Raw genomic sequence first — 16,810 nt, 5'->3', positions numbered from 1 at the left:
TGATAACCCAAATGAGTGAAAGCAAGCAATTGTGCAGAAATGCTTGGTAGATTGACCTTTAAGGTGAGGTATGTGCAAGATGCAAAAAAATCTTTATAGTTATAGAAATAAATGCATAAAAAAATTTATACCTTGGCAAGATGATTATGTGGGACAATTTTCTAAGGATATAGATACGATAAATTTATTAATCTCCAACAAGAGACCACAAGGGTCTAAGGGACTGAAAAGCATGTGTAATGTCCCCATTTTTGGCGAGCTCCTGCAGTTGATTGAGTCAGTTCATCATAGCAACCCGCCTGAGCTGACAGGGAGATTTGAGGGTCTTGGTTGTAGACTTACTATTTGTAGTAAGTCTAATTGGAGAAGTTGCCATTTTCGGTCATCGGCTGCAGTGGATTGGGCTATTTATTGCATGGGCTCCTATTTATTTATTATTTATTAAAGTTAACATTATTATATGGGGCTTTATTATATTTTAATGTTATAAAACGATGTTGTGTTGAGGAAGGATCTTAAGTGGAATACATTTGGGAAACTTGTGCCATTGGAAGATTATAAATATGAGCCTGTTTGATAAGAAAAGCATCCGATTGATCATTTGCTTTTGTTGCCTGTGAAGAGTTTTTGAGCTTGAAGATTTTTGTGCCCTTTTTGAAGTATAAGGGTTTGTCCCTAAGATGTGCATAGCGATTCAAAGTTGAGGTATTGTGAATTAGTTCTGAGAATTATCCATTGAATTTATTATGCTTTTGATAATTGCTGAGGGTTTTGGAAGTTGGGCAATTTCTCTGAGAACTACCCTGAAAATTGGGTTGCAAAAAATTCCTGTAGTATAATAATTTGCGTTGCTTCTCTACTGTTATTTAGTGTTACTTAAGAAGTGGTTCACACATTGCTTGTGTTTGGAGAGAGTTGTTGCAATCAGACATTTACACCTGGGATCTGTATTGGAGGATTTGTGATGTGGGATATCGTCTCCATTTAAGGCAACGATCAAGTTGTTAAGGCTGCGCTTTTAGCCTGATGAAGGTCGTGATTACATCTAGATCCTTTGCAGTGTGTTTGTGTGATTGTGGTGTATGGTTGGAGGCTGTCGTTCCTTTCCTGAGGCAGTGTTGAGCTTTGTGACAGGCCTGCCATCACCTCGTTATGATCTGCAAGCATCCGCCTGAGCCTGTGTTCCATTTTTAAAGTCTTGCGGTTCAAGGGAGACACCTTTGATTTTCAAATTGGGGTTTGTAAACAATATTTAGGGGCCAGCAGTTGGATTCTTGCATGCCTGAAGTGTACTTTGAGACCTGCGTACTGATTGAAGGTGGATATTTTTTTATACCAGATTACAGGGTTTTTTGAACACTGCAAAAAACTGCAGGTTCTTTATTGAAATGAATGCAATTACTATTTCTTTGTTTGTACGGTGTAATTGACATAGTTAAACGTTTGTTATTACTTGTTCAACATAGAAGTTGTTTTTAGCATTTAAATTGGAAGCTTCTCTATTTACTGAAAAAAGACAAAAAAACATATATAATCAGAAAAACTCAAAACTCCAAAAATTTGCATTATTTCATCAACACAATAGCAGAAGTCAATCAAGGGTTTTTACAGTATACGAGATGGCAACTGCCAGCAACAGGAGTACCAAACGGTGCCTGTGAAAAGAACATAACAGGAAAACAAAAAAACAAAACCAAGAGAGCCTAAATACTCCTTACAGGGGTAGTCCAGAACTGAAGGGTACGTTTCAGGGCGATGGGGTGCCCCAGAATGTCTCAACGAGCTGTTGGAGTGTAGGGTGGTGTTGTCGAGTATACCCTCCATGAGATTTCATAGATCTGGTGTGGCCCGAAGTGTGCTCGAGGGACTACTTCATCCCCAAGGCAGGATACCCAAGGGCAAAGAAGGAGGTGATGAAGTGATCTGAAAGATAGGGTGATGATGGCTAAAGCTCTAAAGTGTGAGTATAAAGCCAAAGGGCTTCCTTGAGATAAAGGGCAAGCCTTTATTGATGAGTGCGTCTGAAGAAAGATGAAAGAGATTTGAAATCTCTAAATAGGTTGAGAAAACTCCCTTTGTTCTGTTAGTGGTTGTAGCTTCCATTAGATGATTCTGATCAAAGAAATGAAATGTTTGAATGGCCTTAAACATTTGATATCCATCCTTGACTATTATTATCATTGAGCATTATTATTATTGATAATATTTCTTATGTGTGTGTGTGTGTATATCAGATGTATTATACATACATATATATGAATATAAATAAATAAATAAATAAATATATATATACATACATATATATATATATATATATATTATTATCATATATATACATTCATGTATTGAGTACATAATAGTATCGATGTTAATGAGTGATGAGGCAATCATGGTTATTGGCTGGTTCATTATAGTCAATGATATATGTTAATGTAATAACTAATTTGAATTAAGATATTAACAAGACATATCCCCACATAAACTCTTGTTGATGTGGAGACATGTCTCTACGAGAGACAAGCTTCTTTATAACTTATACATATTTGTTGAAAGAGGAGCTTGAAATACACATAAATCAATTAGTCCTATTACAACTTACAAGAGCAACATATCATATAGAATCTGCATAAACATCTGCAGGACAGTGATTAAAATTTGAAATTTCTATAACCTATAAATCTGATCAAAATTTAACATGGTATCAAAGCGAGGTTCTCTCCTAGCCTGTGATGTTTACAAATAAGGAAAGTTTAGATACTATGAGTATTTGATGATGCTAGTGTGGAATGTCACTACTCAGCTTATCATCCACGAAGTCTGGTTCCTTTAGAGGTCTAGTGACCACGTCTTCTAAAATTCCCTTTTGTGAAGAAGATGGGGAGTCCTTTGCTGATTTGTTCATGAGCAATTTCAAATTGCTGCAAACATAGACAAGATCTCCCAACTTTCCAGATAACAGCTTGTTCCTCTTTTTAGATTGAATGATCTCACATGTCGATGAACTTGCTCGCTGACTCAATACTTTAATGGAAAAGTGTTGTAGTTCAAGATTTTGTGCTTCATAGCTCCTTTACCATCTATACCCAGTTACCTCAGCTTGTGACATGTCATATTGTGCTGCTTCCATTCCAGACATCCCTTCTGCTTTCTTGTATCTCCAACATTGGTCTTTGATTTGAGTTGCGGTGTCTCGATCTTGCTCATACTTGCCAATGGCATCATAAAAATCTCATGAGCACTTTGTCTATCAATACAAAATAACTTGGGCCCCAAATAGCAAGCTGCTGTATGTAGAGGTGTGTGCATCATTTTCCACCTGAAATCAATTGCATCCCATATCTTCATGTAGTTTGCTTCCACATTTTTTACTGCTCTCTGAATGGACTCTGTATATTGGTCCATGCTTTCATAAAGCATGCCAAGACCATATGGAGAACATCAACAATTGGACCACATATGTTCAAAACCTTTGATCCACTTTCCCAAAAATTGCTGTTTAAAATGATTTTCTCTATGTTCTTCCCCTTACCACTTTTAGACAGTCTCGAAGTTTCCTACTCATTAGAACAAATCACAGATCTCAAAGCTTCTTTTTCTTCAATTAGCCTCCTCAATGTGATATAAAATGAAGCAAACCTTGTGTCACATGGCCTCAACAACTCTCCAGATGCATGTTTCCTGTAAAGACTCAATGTGAGATGATGGTTTCTAATGAAATTTGCAACTGTTCTCCCTCTATAAATTGCTGTATGTATCCATGGGAACTTGGCCGAGTCATGAAGCAACAAATCCAAACAATGCATTGCACATGGGCTCCAATAAATCTGTGGGTACTTCTCTACAATCAACTTCCTGGCTCCCACACAATTCGCGACACTATCAGTAACCACCTGAACCACATTTTCTACTTCTACTTCAATAATGACTTCGTCTAATATTTGGAAAATATACTATGAAGTTTTCTTTTGATTGATCGTGTCAATCACTTTCAAGAACACGACTCCTTCAGGGGAAGCTACTAAAACATTAATCGAAGGCCTCTGACATATATATGACCACCCATCACTCAATATAGTGCAACTTGTTGCCTTCCAAGTGTCTTTGACCACAGTTAACTTTCCTGTCACTCTACCTTTGGACCTCTCTAAAGGAGTTGTTGTGAAAACCTTTGAAGATGGTGTGTAACCTTTGCCAAACTTTGCTATTTTCACAACTACATTACGGAAATGGGGGTTCCTTGCCAAATTGAATGGAATAACACTTGTAAAAAAAAATCACCCCATGCATCATCCACCTCTTGTCTCTCTATTGGTTTCCAAAAGCTGTTTATTGTTCCACTTTGTTTTAATGTGCTTGTGCCTGTAGACTTGAGCACACTAGAAGACACAGATGTGAGCCTAGACACATTGTAACATCCTGATGTTTGGGTCTTAATTAACAACTAACATACAATTATAATCTCATTTTCATAGGAAGATGGTTAAATCAGTTAAACAAATTTTTTTAACTAAAAATTTGAAAGACCATCAAATGAAATTACTACAGAAATTGAAATCCACATACCATAGAAATTGAGGTCGAAATCAAAATTAGGGATGCTTCTGCAATCACCCGGGTTAGTTTAGAAATACCTCTATAACAATATCACGAAATGACTTCTATTCAACATTGTTAACTAAAAATCAAATGGCGATTATCATTAAATACTACTATATAAAATTAGGGCATCACTTACTACTATAATCATTAGGGCATCGATTACCATTGGATACTCAGGACTAAAGACGTAGTAGATCTTGGGAAATATGAGGAAATCATAGAAAGGAGAAGGGTGCTCCCAAACGATCTCAAAATGGACTTCACCCGTCCTCAACTGGATCTCCTATTGGCAATCACCACCCCCGCAGTTTGGAAACTAGAATTTGCGGACAATAGATTAATAGAGGAGTAATGGAATGATCAACGTACTTAGCTATGCAAAACAAAATGGAAGAAGATGTGTCTTGGTTGGTTCACGGCTTGTCTTAAAGGCTTGCCATGACTCTTCGGCTACATTCGGTTTTCAAGTAGACTTTTCGATTCCCTCATAAATTCAGATTGAAAAAGGAGAGAAATAAAGAGGGAAAAGAAAATAAAAGGGGTGGAAGAGAAGTTGGAAAGATTAAGACAATTCGAATCGCCAAATATAAAATCAATTAATCATGCCAAATGTTAATCGATTAAAAACAAGAATATTAAAAAGAAAGAATAAAGTTGGAAGATTATAATTCGAATATTATAATAATTCAAAGGTTATTATAATTCAAATATTATTAAAATCTTATATGAACATATAAACATCACTTTATCAAATTATTAAATTATAATGGTGCCGAATCATTTTTATATTTAAATGCACGTAATTAAATTTTTATAATGAAGGATAAATTAAAATCCTTTGAGATACTTTATATTTTTAACCCAATTATTTTCTCAATTTATTTATTTAAATAGGTCATGCGGGTCCCACAGCTGTATCCTATTTCGAGTCACTAGATTCTCAACCCATTTACTCAATGATGGTGATGCTCTTGCCTAATTCTTTTCTGACAAAGCTTCTACCTCACTGACATGCTCCCTACAAGGAAATTCTCCACCGTTAAATTATATTATCATAATAAATTATTTAATCATAATTAATCATAACAGTTAACCATCTTCTCAATTCTATGAATTCATGATTAAAGATCGACTAGCATGTTATCTTCACTTGAAATCATAACCACTAACTATCTTACCATTTCGACAGATTATAACAAATTAAACAACCAACTGACTTCATGCGATCCTCAATGGCTATATTTTAAATTAGGTCAAAAATTGGGATATAACATACCATTCCCCTTGTGGTTCATCGTCCTCGATGAACTTGAAATTGTAACGAACATTACAAAGGAGTATTTTTTTAAAGATTGGAATGTAACGTACCATTCCCCTTTGTGTTTCATCATCCTCGATGATCTCTGCAAATTAGACACTAAAAGAATATTCCAAATACAAGATATATATATTATCGTGATATCATCAAAGTCATAATCAAAACTCAAGATCCATTTTTAGTTCAAAATTTCCAAAGAGATACTTGCATGGTAACATAAAATTAAACACGTACTCACCTGAGTTCACTTTACCATTCTTGTGGTTGTCTTAGCATCATTTGAGTTGATTCTATTTCATGTTCCTGCCATACTCATGTAGGCACTCACCATATCATTAGTTTGATGCCATCTTGATATCTTCATTTAAGAGAAATTTCAAGGTTCAATATCTGAGAGTAAGATAAGTGTATAAAATTGGAATTCTTCAGCTAGCAAGTTCTAGATCATAACTTGATCATAATTTATATCACTTATACATACCATTTGGCATATGGCACTTATTAACGGGTAGATCATCCTCACACATATATAGAGCACTTGAAAAAGGTAAGTGATTTCTTTCCATTTATGTAACCTTATCACGATAACATTTCATTAGATTATTCATCTCATGATAGAATATACACTTCATCCATATACAACAGTTCAATATGTAAAGTCAACATCGCATGTGTATTATACATGTATAGCAGTGTCTCGAGGGGTAAAACATGATTTACTATGCAAGATCATCATATATCTAATCAAGATCTTAAGCATCTCAAACAATTTCTCATAGCATTCTTGTCAAGTAGCTCATTATTCATCTGTAAATATTTGGAATTTCATCTTTTCCCTTTGTATGACTTAGGCTTCCATGCCCATCTTGTCAAAAGTTTACATCTGTAAACAAGCATTGATAATTTCGATTATGGAAGTGTATTTAATCCATATTGGAGCACAAAATGATCTTGTCGTTTAATCAACATCAGAAAGGATCATGGTTCACAGTTTTGTTTTCCTTCAGTTCAAGTTCAAATAGGTAACAATTTATTTTTGCCATTAATTGCATAAAGAATTATTTAGCCATCATCATGGATTTAGATAACATCTTATCAAAGTTATAGGAGCTGGTTTGGATTGCGCAAGCCTCGACATCTGGACCCAGTTTAATCTTCTCATTCTCTACTAAGAATGGCCCTCCCTCCTGGGATAAGGCACATGTATCATTTTGGTCCTGCCATCTAAGTATTCTGGTGGTTTGAGTGTCCCATCAGTTATTCCTAAATAACTGAAGCATCTGGACAAACAAAAAAAAGATCTCATGATCGATACATCTGCCTATATCTAGCTTGGCCTATAAAAATTTGACAAAAATAAATATAATATTTAAACATTAATTTACGAAATAATTTAATATAAAATAAAATATTACTATTTTTAATAAACATTAATACTAAAATATAAATCTATGATTATTTTAGTTTTTAATATAAATTAAATTATTAAATTATTAAATATAATATTTACAATTAATTTGTTTTGAGTTTACAAAATTAAAAAAAAGTAATAACAAAACATATATGATGTTTTAAATATTAAACAAATAAACAAACATGTACTATAATAGAAGGAAACTATATTAAACAATTTACAATTCACAATATAAACAAATATACACAATTTAAAATATAAAAGAATATTAAAATATTAAACAATATAAACAATATAAACATTGAACAATTTTCAATACATATCCTGAAATAATAATAAACCTAAAACTAAAACAAATGAAATGAAAAATCTTGAAACCCACGTGGTATCCATCGGTGACAATTTGCAGTCGGGAGTTAGTTTGATTTTTCAAACTTTGTAGTCGGGAGTCAGTTTGATTTTTCAAACTTTGTCGTCGGGAGGTTGGTGGCGGGGAGCTACAAGGGATTTTCGAATGCTAAACCTGCATCTACTTCAAACTAGACGCTAAACCAGAGTGTGATAACGTTTCCAGTTTCCACAATCACTCATCCACTTCAAATGTTGAAACAATGAAAACCACTCAGCTTGCTTCACGCCCCCAATGGAGAAACGGGTCGGCGTACATTGATGCATTCACAGTGAAGGGCACTGGTTTTCTTATAATAGTTTTGGCCGAATACCCCAAAACGATGACTAATAAATTATTATTTCCACAAAACAACAAGATTTGCATCTGCCGTACGAACATGTTGTGAATTTGTAACTTTACTTTTTTATTTTTTTAGGGTTCACAGAATTTCGAACTTCAAGCCGAAAATTCGGCGAACCTTGTAACAACTTGCAACTATTGCATATTTGATGAATGAATGAATGAATAAGAACGACATATCTTTTTGAGACATGGTTGTGACCATAGCGTATTTGATGAATGAATGAATGTATAAGAACGCCATATCTTTTTGAGACATGGTTGTGACCATAGTAACGAAAATCGCCTAGAAATCACATGAAACTCTAGGTTGGCAATTCGATTCAGGCTTCTTGATTTTGTTTGAATCATTAAAGCAAATCTGCGATTTCATCACCTTGAATCATTGATTCTGCGATTCATCCAAAAAATTGCCAAAATCGCCTACATGGATTGCGAAAAATCAGCCCACATTCTTGAATCGCGAAAAATTGACCTGCATTTTTGAATTGCGAAAAGTCAAATCAAATTTTAAAAAAAGCACATCTTTTTTTAATGTTTTTTTGCCTTTCCTCTTTGTTTTAACCCTAAAGGGCCTTCTAATTGTTTAGCATGAGTAGAAGAGAGGAAAAGTGAGAGAGAAGAAAAATGAAAAACTACAGGTTTGCAACCAGCAAGAAGGAAGAGGCACCAAAGAGATCAATAATCCATTTGGGGAGGCCATAAGATTGCACTGGGAGCATTAAGGAGTCCATAACAACACTCCTCAACTCATTTGCAAGAGGTTAGTGTTGATTTTTTTTTGTATGTCAGTGTATTATTCATTTATGTTTCTTGTTTATGTCTGTTAGCTTTTATTTGACGATATTATAGTGTGTTTTAAGTTATATTCAATAAAGGTTGCATAAAATAAGTTTTAAATTGTTAAAATCTCTAAATTTCAAGGTTTTTTAAATTTGCCAATTCGTGTTCGATTCAATTCTGATTCATGGCCGATTTGCAATTCGATTCACCCTTGCCAATTCCGATTGTCGTTACTTTGGTTGTGACTAAATGTTATATTCATCTATTATGTTACTTCATTTATTCTGTAAACAATTTATAATTTTAAATTATATTAATAATAATCACTACGGAGCATGGCAATATTTCAATAGTCTTAAATAATTTTTTAACCTGTCTTTTCTTAAATTAAATTTCTTTTTAAAATGGTTGTATTTTAAGTAGGCCCCCTTATTTTGTTGCCCACTATAAAAATGCATGATAATTTTTTGATATAATTACTTTTAGCAAAATTCTTTGGGAGTCCAACATCAATGTTAGTTTGTTTGAACTTTGAATGAATAAGGAAAGGATTTCACCTTGGATTTTCATCGTCAGGACCTTTAACCCTCTAGTGTAGCCCACTTTATAGGATTTCTGGTCTTTCTGAAACTTTCTTAAACTTTTTACTTAATTGTCAGGTTTTATTTGGTACAAATCATATTTTATGCAGTATGTAGAATGTCTAGCATGTTTATGTTGTACACACAAGATTTTTTGCACTATGTAGAACACCTTGTGCAATGCTATCAGGAATACAAAATAAATAAATAAATTATATTTCTCAAAATTGTTTAATAAGCTCTCATTTTTATTTTCTCTCAGTCTCTCTATACTCTTTAAATATGCTTCAATTTTAAAGCACCACTTTTTTTACCTTTTTGTTGTGCTTTTTGTAAACTTGATGTTTTCAAATTAAATAATTAGTTTTTGAATTATTCTAGTCCTTTGATTTGTGGAGTTACTCTAACAAGCTGTTTTGCTACTAGGGTCTCCACTACTATTACAGGAAAAGATAAATGTAATGCTTATTGTTGTGAGATTGACATATGCACAGTAAAATATTGATTTTAATTGTCTGCTTCTGCATTTTGGTAGTTATTGAAACTGGGAGTGTCTATTTTTGGAGTTTGTGGATCCAGTGATAGTTTTGTGATTATTTTTTCCTTTCGGTGTCAAAATACTTAATGGTTTATGCATGGTTGCCAAATTTTTAAATAATTAATAATGTGTTTACTGATGTGAACATAATTTGTCTGAAGCAAATTGATTTTGGTACCTATATGAAGTACTCAATACCATAATTTTATATTTCTTGATTTGATATCTTTTTACTTGTAACTTTGTTGATCTTGCAGAATGAAGTCCCTCCTTCCGTGTCAGCCATGTTTCTCCGTAGACTAATGCAATCTGGTGTTCGACAACGTCGTCCACTTCAGGAAGTTATGGGGACTCGTAAGAAGCATTTAAGCGATTCTGACTTTCGTTCACTTACAGTAGATGGTTTGCGTAAGGAGATTCTGTCTGTCATAGAATGTGAGGTAAGGTGGTGAGTGATTGTTTGCTTTCTGAAGCAATTGCTGTTGTTTGGCATACACTAATTTACATACATCAAATTGTGGTTTTTTCAGGGAATTGCGGATAATCAAATCTCTCTGTCATATGAATGGAAAAGTTTTTGCAATATTTACTTGCAATCTTGGTGTCGTAACAATGTGCCATATGGTTTGCTTTTTGACTCCTCAACTGGAGGCATCGGATTGATCAGAAGGCACTCTCTGTCTTTGAATCGTAGTCTGTGCAATATTGAGCAGATAGTACATGGTGAGCCGAAAGTCTGCCATGTCAAAGTGGTTCTTTTGTTCTCTCTGTTTGTTTCAATTAATGTAGTTTTAATAGATGATTCAATTAACTTCGTTTTATATATTACATGCTTTTGTTTATTTTTAAATTCGAAAGATGTAAAAAATGAAATTATATTTTTGGGGTTTCTATTTTTGATTTTATGGACTGCTGTCTGTAATGGTTAACTCTAGAGTTTTTGTTTTGATGAAATTCCTTACTTTTTGTAGGAATGTGTATGGTTGATGGGAAAATTTCTGCGCTTCCTTCAAGCTGGAAGCATAATATAATTGATGCTGAGATACTTGATGGGATTTTGAAGTGCACAGGCAACATATCAAGATATTTAGGGAAAGCTGCTCTTGCTGTTTTTTATGAAGCTTTGATAAAGCCATCAAGTGTTACGTTCCAGTATCTCATTTCTCGCTTCCTGAGGCTTTTAGATGTTGGATATGACTTTTCGGTCTTAAAACAACGCAGTTCACATCTTGGTCTGGACTTTGCACGTGAGAAGGAACATACGTATCACAGTCATCAGAGAAAATTTTCTCTTAGTATGATATTTTCTCTACAGGCATTAAGAGATAAAGCAGGTGGCTGGGATAGAGTTTTGAATGTAATTGAAAAGTTCTTGGTTAGCATCGTTCCTGAAAAGTTTTCCTCTGACAAAAGATCTGCAGCAAGGGGCATTATATACAGTGTAAATACAACATTGCTAATGCAGACAGTTTCTCAGGTCGCAGAAATTCAATTTGAGAGTGCCCGCGACTTGCTTCTTCTTCTTAGTTATGTGGTAAAAATCAAAGGACAGGTGAGTTTTGTACTCTGTAAAAAGACTTTTTTGTGTGTTTCCTGCTTGTTGAAGTATCATTTAACTTCTTCATATGTTGCTGAACAGTGGTATGAAATGTCTGAAGGGAAAAAGATCCAAATTCTTTATCAGAAGGATAACTCATCGTTATAAAGTCAAATGCTTTTCATATTTTTAGCCCTTATCTTTTCTCTATTGTTATATTCTTCACTTATGTAGTTGGATACCCAGGGATCCTTTTCTCAAGTATGTGTTTTAAAATTTGCTGAACTATTTGATTTAGAAAGACACACACACATTGATAAGGAGGTGTATTTAATATGAATCAAATAATGTACCTAAAATGAATAGATAACAGAAAATAAATATGCATAAATTTAAAGGTTATCTAGATAGCAATATGTCCTTATAATAAGGGGACAAGGCTACACGGGCTAGCCCAAATATACTTGAATGCACTATGTGCTCTATGAAATGTTTTGTGGTCATATGAAGTTATATTATATTCTCTATGTAGATCTTTGTTATGTTATTATCTTCCTTCATCTAGAAGCTTCCTTTGCACTCTCTTTCTGAGAAGATTCGATTTGAATAGCATTGTACTTTATAGATACTGAGGACAGGACAGTAGAGTGTACATCAGGAGTATAGTTGCAGCTAATTCCTTTGTCCTCTTTGTTATTTGTAATTCTATTCATATTATGCAAGTTTTCTATTAATTGTTAATTTGGTACCTTAGATTTCCTTGGGTATTGGTAAGGCTTTGTTTACAAAATGTAATGATGAGAGTAGAAAGGATTTACAAATTACAAACAATACGAGTGATGAAATGACAGATTGGTTATAGAAATGGAAATAGGAGAAATATAATAGCTTGGGACTAGATGATTTAGATGATTTCTTGGGACAATATAGGGATCTGCTTATGTCTATGCAATGTGCTCTAGTCCATTTTACCTGCTGCTGTCTATGGAAAATGTGGAATCCAAAATTTTCACTGGATTTCCTATGCATGCATACAATTAAATACAAGATCATCATACAACCCAAGCTAAGAGATACTCTGATGTGCATAATTGTTTCAAAGGCAAGTTAAACTATTACTTTGAAATGAGAAAGAAGAAGAAGAAGATTTTTTTTTTTCCGTCCACGAGACTAAACATAGTCTATGAGACTAAATGAGAAGGGAATGGAAGATAGAAGAAAACCTCTACAGGGTGCAGTCTTGAAAATACCTGAAGTTAGAAACAAAAAAAATGGCTGAGCTCCTTGGTAGCTTGCCAAAAGTGATGAAGCCACTAGCTTGGTCTTTTGACCTCCTGGGTTGTCAAATAGAAACTTATCGCGGAATTCTACATGCATCCAGGAGTAAGAATACTGATGATAAAGCAAATCTATAAGTATTAATTCATTATCTACAGCGAAGAATGCCCTAGTGTGCATATGAGAGTTAATAATGGATGGTGAGTCAATGAAGAGCAAGATAACATCAGTAATATAACATTTCAATGTCAAAATGATGTTGGATGATGTCTATAGAATCCTTCATGCTAACCACATTCCAATATAATGAATTGTTTGTACTTCTCACACAGTACCACATTATGGCAAATGCACCTGTCAAGAATTTCCTAAGTTGACAATTTATTGAACAATGAAATCAGAAATGCAAATTATTGCTGGTAGTGTTAAATGTTATATAACTTGTATTGTCAACTACAGATTCAAATCATGATTATTTATTGCTGTTATACTACAGTTGTTGTCGCTGTTGTCATCATTACTTTAATTCTGTTGTCATGATTATTTATTGCTGTTATACTACAGTTGTTGTTGTCACTGTTGTCATCATTGCTTTAATTCTTGTTATAATGATGTTGTAGGGCATAATAAAACAATACTGTAATTAGAGATAGTTAATAGTGGGTTGGGTAGCTAGGTAGCGAGGGGATGTGTCGGTTGGTCTCCCTAACCAACCGAGCACTAATTTAAGAATATTTGAACATGAATGATGTACTAGTTTTTTTTTGTAACAAAAAGAATACTGTTTTCCCTCACACATATTTGGTATGATTGTCATTGGTAATAATTGCATATGTTGATAGTGGTAATTTTGAATTCATGTTTTGGTATATGGTACAATAACCATTCTACATTTTTGGCGCCGTTGCCTAAGTTTGAACCTAGAGGTCTTATCACAAATAGGATGTAGTAATGGGCAGACTATTCTTGCCACAAGTACAAGTCACAAACAGTGACAGGGAAAAAGAAGAAACAACAAGGGAAGATCACGTAACACGAGATTGGGTGGAGGCGTGGGAAGTTTCTGTGGCCCAATACATGCAAAAGGAAGCCCGAGAGAGAGCGGTCCCTGAGAGCATAGTATGGGACACTAATACCAGCACAAAATCAAGCCTATAGGGACACTAATGGGACAGAAAGTTGTTATTGGCCCATAGGAATTCTTCCTAGAGTTTGTAGTGATTACTTTGGAAAAGAAGGGATATGATGCACTATTAGGGAGAGGATGGTTGGTAACAGTCAAGACGAATCACAATTGGTAAAAAATACTCTTTTGATTGAAGTAGATGAATGAAAGTATACAATTGACGTGCGAAACCAAAAGGTAAGTTAGGAGTTGGCGTTCAAGTCAGAAGTCGAGGGGGAGGATGGAGCAAGATGACGAAGGGATATTAAGGCTCTAAGATTGTTTAGAGGATGAAATAAGTTCCCTCAATGGTTGTTTCCATTGGCAAATGGGCAATTATGGGGTTTTTCAACCCGAATGTAATATGCTGCAGATTTAAGAGGCAGAATCCCAGGAAGAATACCTGGGGTGCTATAGGGAGTATAAGGAGGGTACTGCCAAACTTGATGACACCTTGACTCACAAATTCAAGACAAACAAAGAAATAAAATATTAAGAAGCTAAACTGGAAAGGATGACTATATGGGAGGAAGACTATCCAAAGGAGATTGTCATAGGAGATTACTGGGACACAGTATTGAAATTAACAACCTTTAGAATCTTCTCTGAATTTAAGGATGTGTTTGCATGGACGTATAAGAACATAATGGGGGTGTCACCAGACCTATGCGTCAATCAAATACCCCTCATGCCCAGAGCAAGGCCAACATGTAAAAGACCCTATTAGATGAATAAGAATTGTGCAACCAAAGTATAGGAGATCACTAAGATGCTCAATGCAAGTATAATATTCAATGTATAGACTAGTGAGTGTATTTCACCTATAGTTTATCTTTGAGAAAAGTCGAGAAACAAGTCTTGATTTGTGTGGATTTTAGATGTCTAAATGCAATAACAATAAAAGGTCCCTTACCAATCCCATTTGTTGATAGTATTCTAGAAAAGGTGGTTAGGCATGAAATGTACTCCTTCATGGATAGGTTTTCAATATATAACTAAATTAGCGTTGTTGAAGAAGACAAATTGAAATCCATGTTCATAGTGGAAGACAATTTGCATTCCTACAATAGGATTCCATTTGGGCTATGCAACACACAAGCTACATTTCAAAGAATTATACTCCACATCTTCGATGGATTGTTTGTAGGGTGTTTCAAAGCTTTTTTGGATTGGTCAATTTATAGTGGGAAGGAGGACCATCTGGAAGCAATCAGAGAATGCGTGGAATGATGTTGGAGAGCAAGGCTGGCATTGAATCCAAAGAAATTCAAATTTATGGTCCCTTAGAGCATACTCTTGGGCCACATAGTGTGGAAAGAAGGATTGAAAATAGATCTCGATAAGATCAAAGCCATTCTGAATATGGAAAAACCTGCAAATGGAACTGACCTCAAATCATTCTTCTGGCATGTGAGATAATATAGGAGGTTCATAAAAGGATTCGCAGAAGTATCCTAACCCTTTCAAAAATTGAAAAGGGAGAACCATTTGTTTGGCAAAATGAACGGGAGGAGGCATTCCAAGAATTGAAATCCACACTGGTAGTAGCTCCAATTCTCATATACTCGGATTGGAATAAGGAGTTCCATGTCCATGTGGACGCTTCTAACAATGCAATAGGTGCCACACTAGGACAAATTGGACAACAGGGATTGGACCATCCATTGTACTTTGCAAGTTGACTACTTTCAAAAGTTGCGCGAAACTATAGCACAACAAAGATAGAAGCATTGGCTATGGTTGATGCTGTTAAAAATTTTTGACATTATTTATTAGCCACACCTTTCACATTTTTTGTTTATCATCAAGGTCTGATATACTTGGTAAACACACCCATGTTACAAAGAAGGGTAAGTAGGTGGCTAATCTTTCTCCAAGAGTTTATTTTTAAAATCATTGTATGACCATGGAAAAGTCATGTGATTGCAAACCGGTTGTCTAGTATAAAATCAAGAGAACCTACTTGGGAAGAAGTGAATGAGAATTTTTGGAATGCACATTTATTTCAAGTTGCAGTATTACCGTATTGGTATGAAGGCATTGGTCAGTACCTATCAACTTCTACTTTTCCTACAGATATGGCAGCCATCGAAAGGCGAACGATTGCATTGAAAACTAAGACATTTCAGCTCATTAATGCTCTATTGTACAAAATGGGGCCTGATGAGGTACTACTGATATGTGTAATGGAGGAGGAAATTCTAGGAGTGCTTAGGGAGTCTCATGAAGGATTGATAGGAGGCCGCATGGGACCGGATGTTATGGCACAAAAAGTATTACTAGTAGGACTTTGGTGGCCTGCACTTCATGTAGATGCTTGGGAATGGGTTCTAAGTTGTGATACATGCCAAAGAGAAAACAAACCCCTGAAAAGAGACTTTATGCCACTCTTCCAATCGCAGCCAGAAGAGATATTTGAAAGATTGGGGTTGGATTTTGTAGAGCCTCTACACATAGATGTAAATTTGTAATAGTGGCGACAAAGTACCTCACAAAATGGGTGGAGGCAAAGGCCCTTCCAGACAACACAACACTCAATATTGCAAGATTTCCCTATGAACAAATAGTGACTTGGTTTGGCATAGCCTTGCAAATAACAAGTGATAGAGGAGTACACTTTGTGAATCAAGTAATTAGGATTATGACAAATGAGTTTAAGACCTTACATATTCTGTCTAGTCCATACGATCTCTAGGCAAATGGCTAGGCATAAGCCACAAACGAAATTTGGTGTCTATCATGCACAAGACATGTGGGGTGGAAAAATAGGATTGGAAAGAGAGGCTTCCGTCAGTCTTGTGGGCGTGCCAAACTCCTTGTAAGGCTAACACCGGGCAAATCTCTTT

The 16,810-nt window shown here is 34.9% G+C and overlaps 1 protein-coding gene across 8 annotated transcripts in view; it reads left to right on the top strand.

The window, feature by feature from the left end:
* LOC149566692 (nuclear pore complex protein NUP160-like) overlaps positions 1 to 16,810 on the top strand; it is a 199,004-nt gene that overhangs the window by 76,043 nt on the left and 106,151 nt on the right. For all 8 annotated transcript variants that reach the window (XM_089820011.1, XM_089820008.1, XM_089820007.1 and 5 more), the window contains 3 exons: positions 10,242 to 10,424; positions 10,515 to 10,707; positions 10,956 to 11,536. In XM_089820011.1, the coding sequence (XP_089676137.1) occupies positions 10,242 to 10,424; positions 10,515 to 10,707; positions 10,956 to 11,536 (957 nt within the window). The remainder of the gene's footprint in view (positions 1 to 10,241; positions 10,425 to 10,514; positions 10,708 to 10,955; positions 11,537 to 16,810) is intronic.

The sequence above is a fragment of the Cupressus sempervirens genome, chromosome 3, assembly GCF_028749045.1.
Source record: "Cupressus sempervirens isolate cs-2001-9-10 chromosome 3, ASM2874904v1, whole genome shotgun sequence".
Classification (NCBI taxonomy): Eukaryota; Viridiplantae; Streptophyta; class Pinopsida; order Cupressales; family Cupressaceae; genus Cupressus; species Cupressus sempervirens.
Note: the sequence above shows the minus strand (reverse complement) of the source record. Positions and strands in the feature narration are given on the sequence as shown.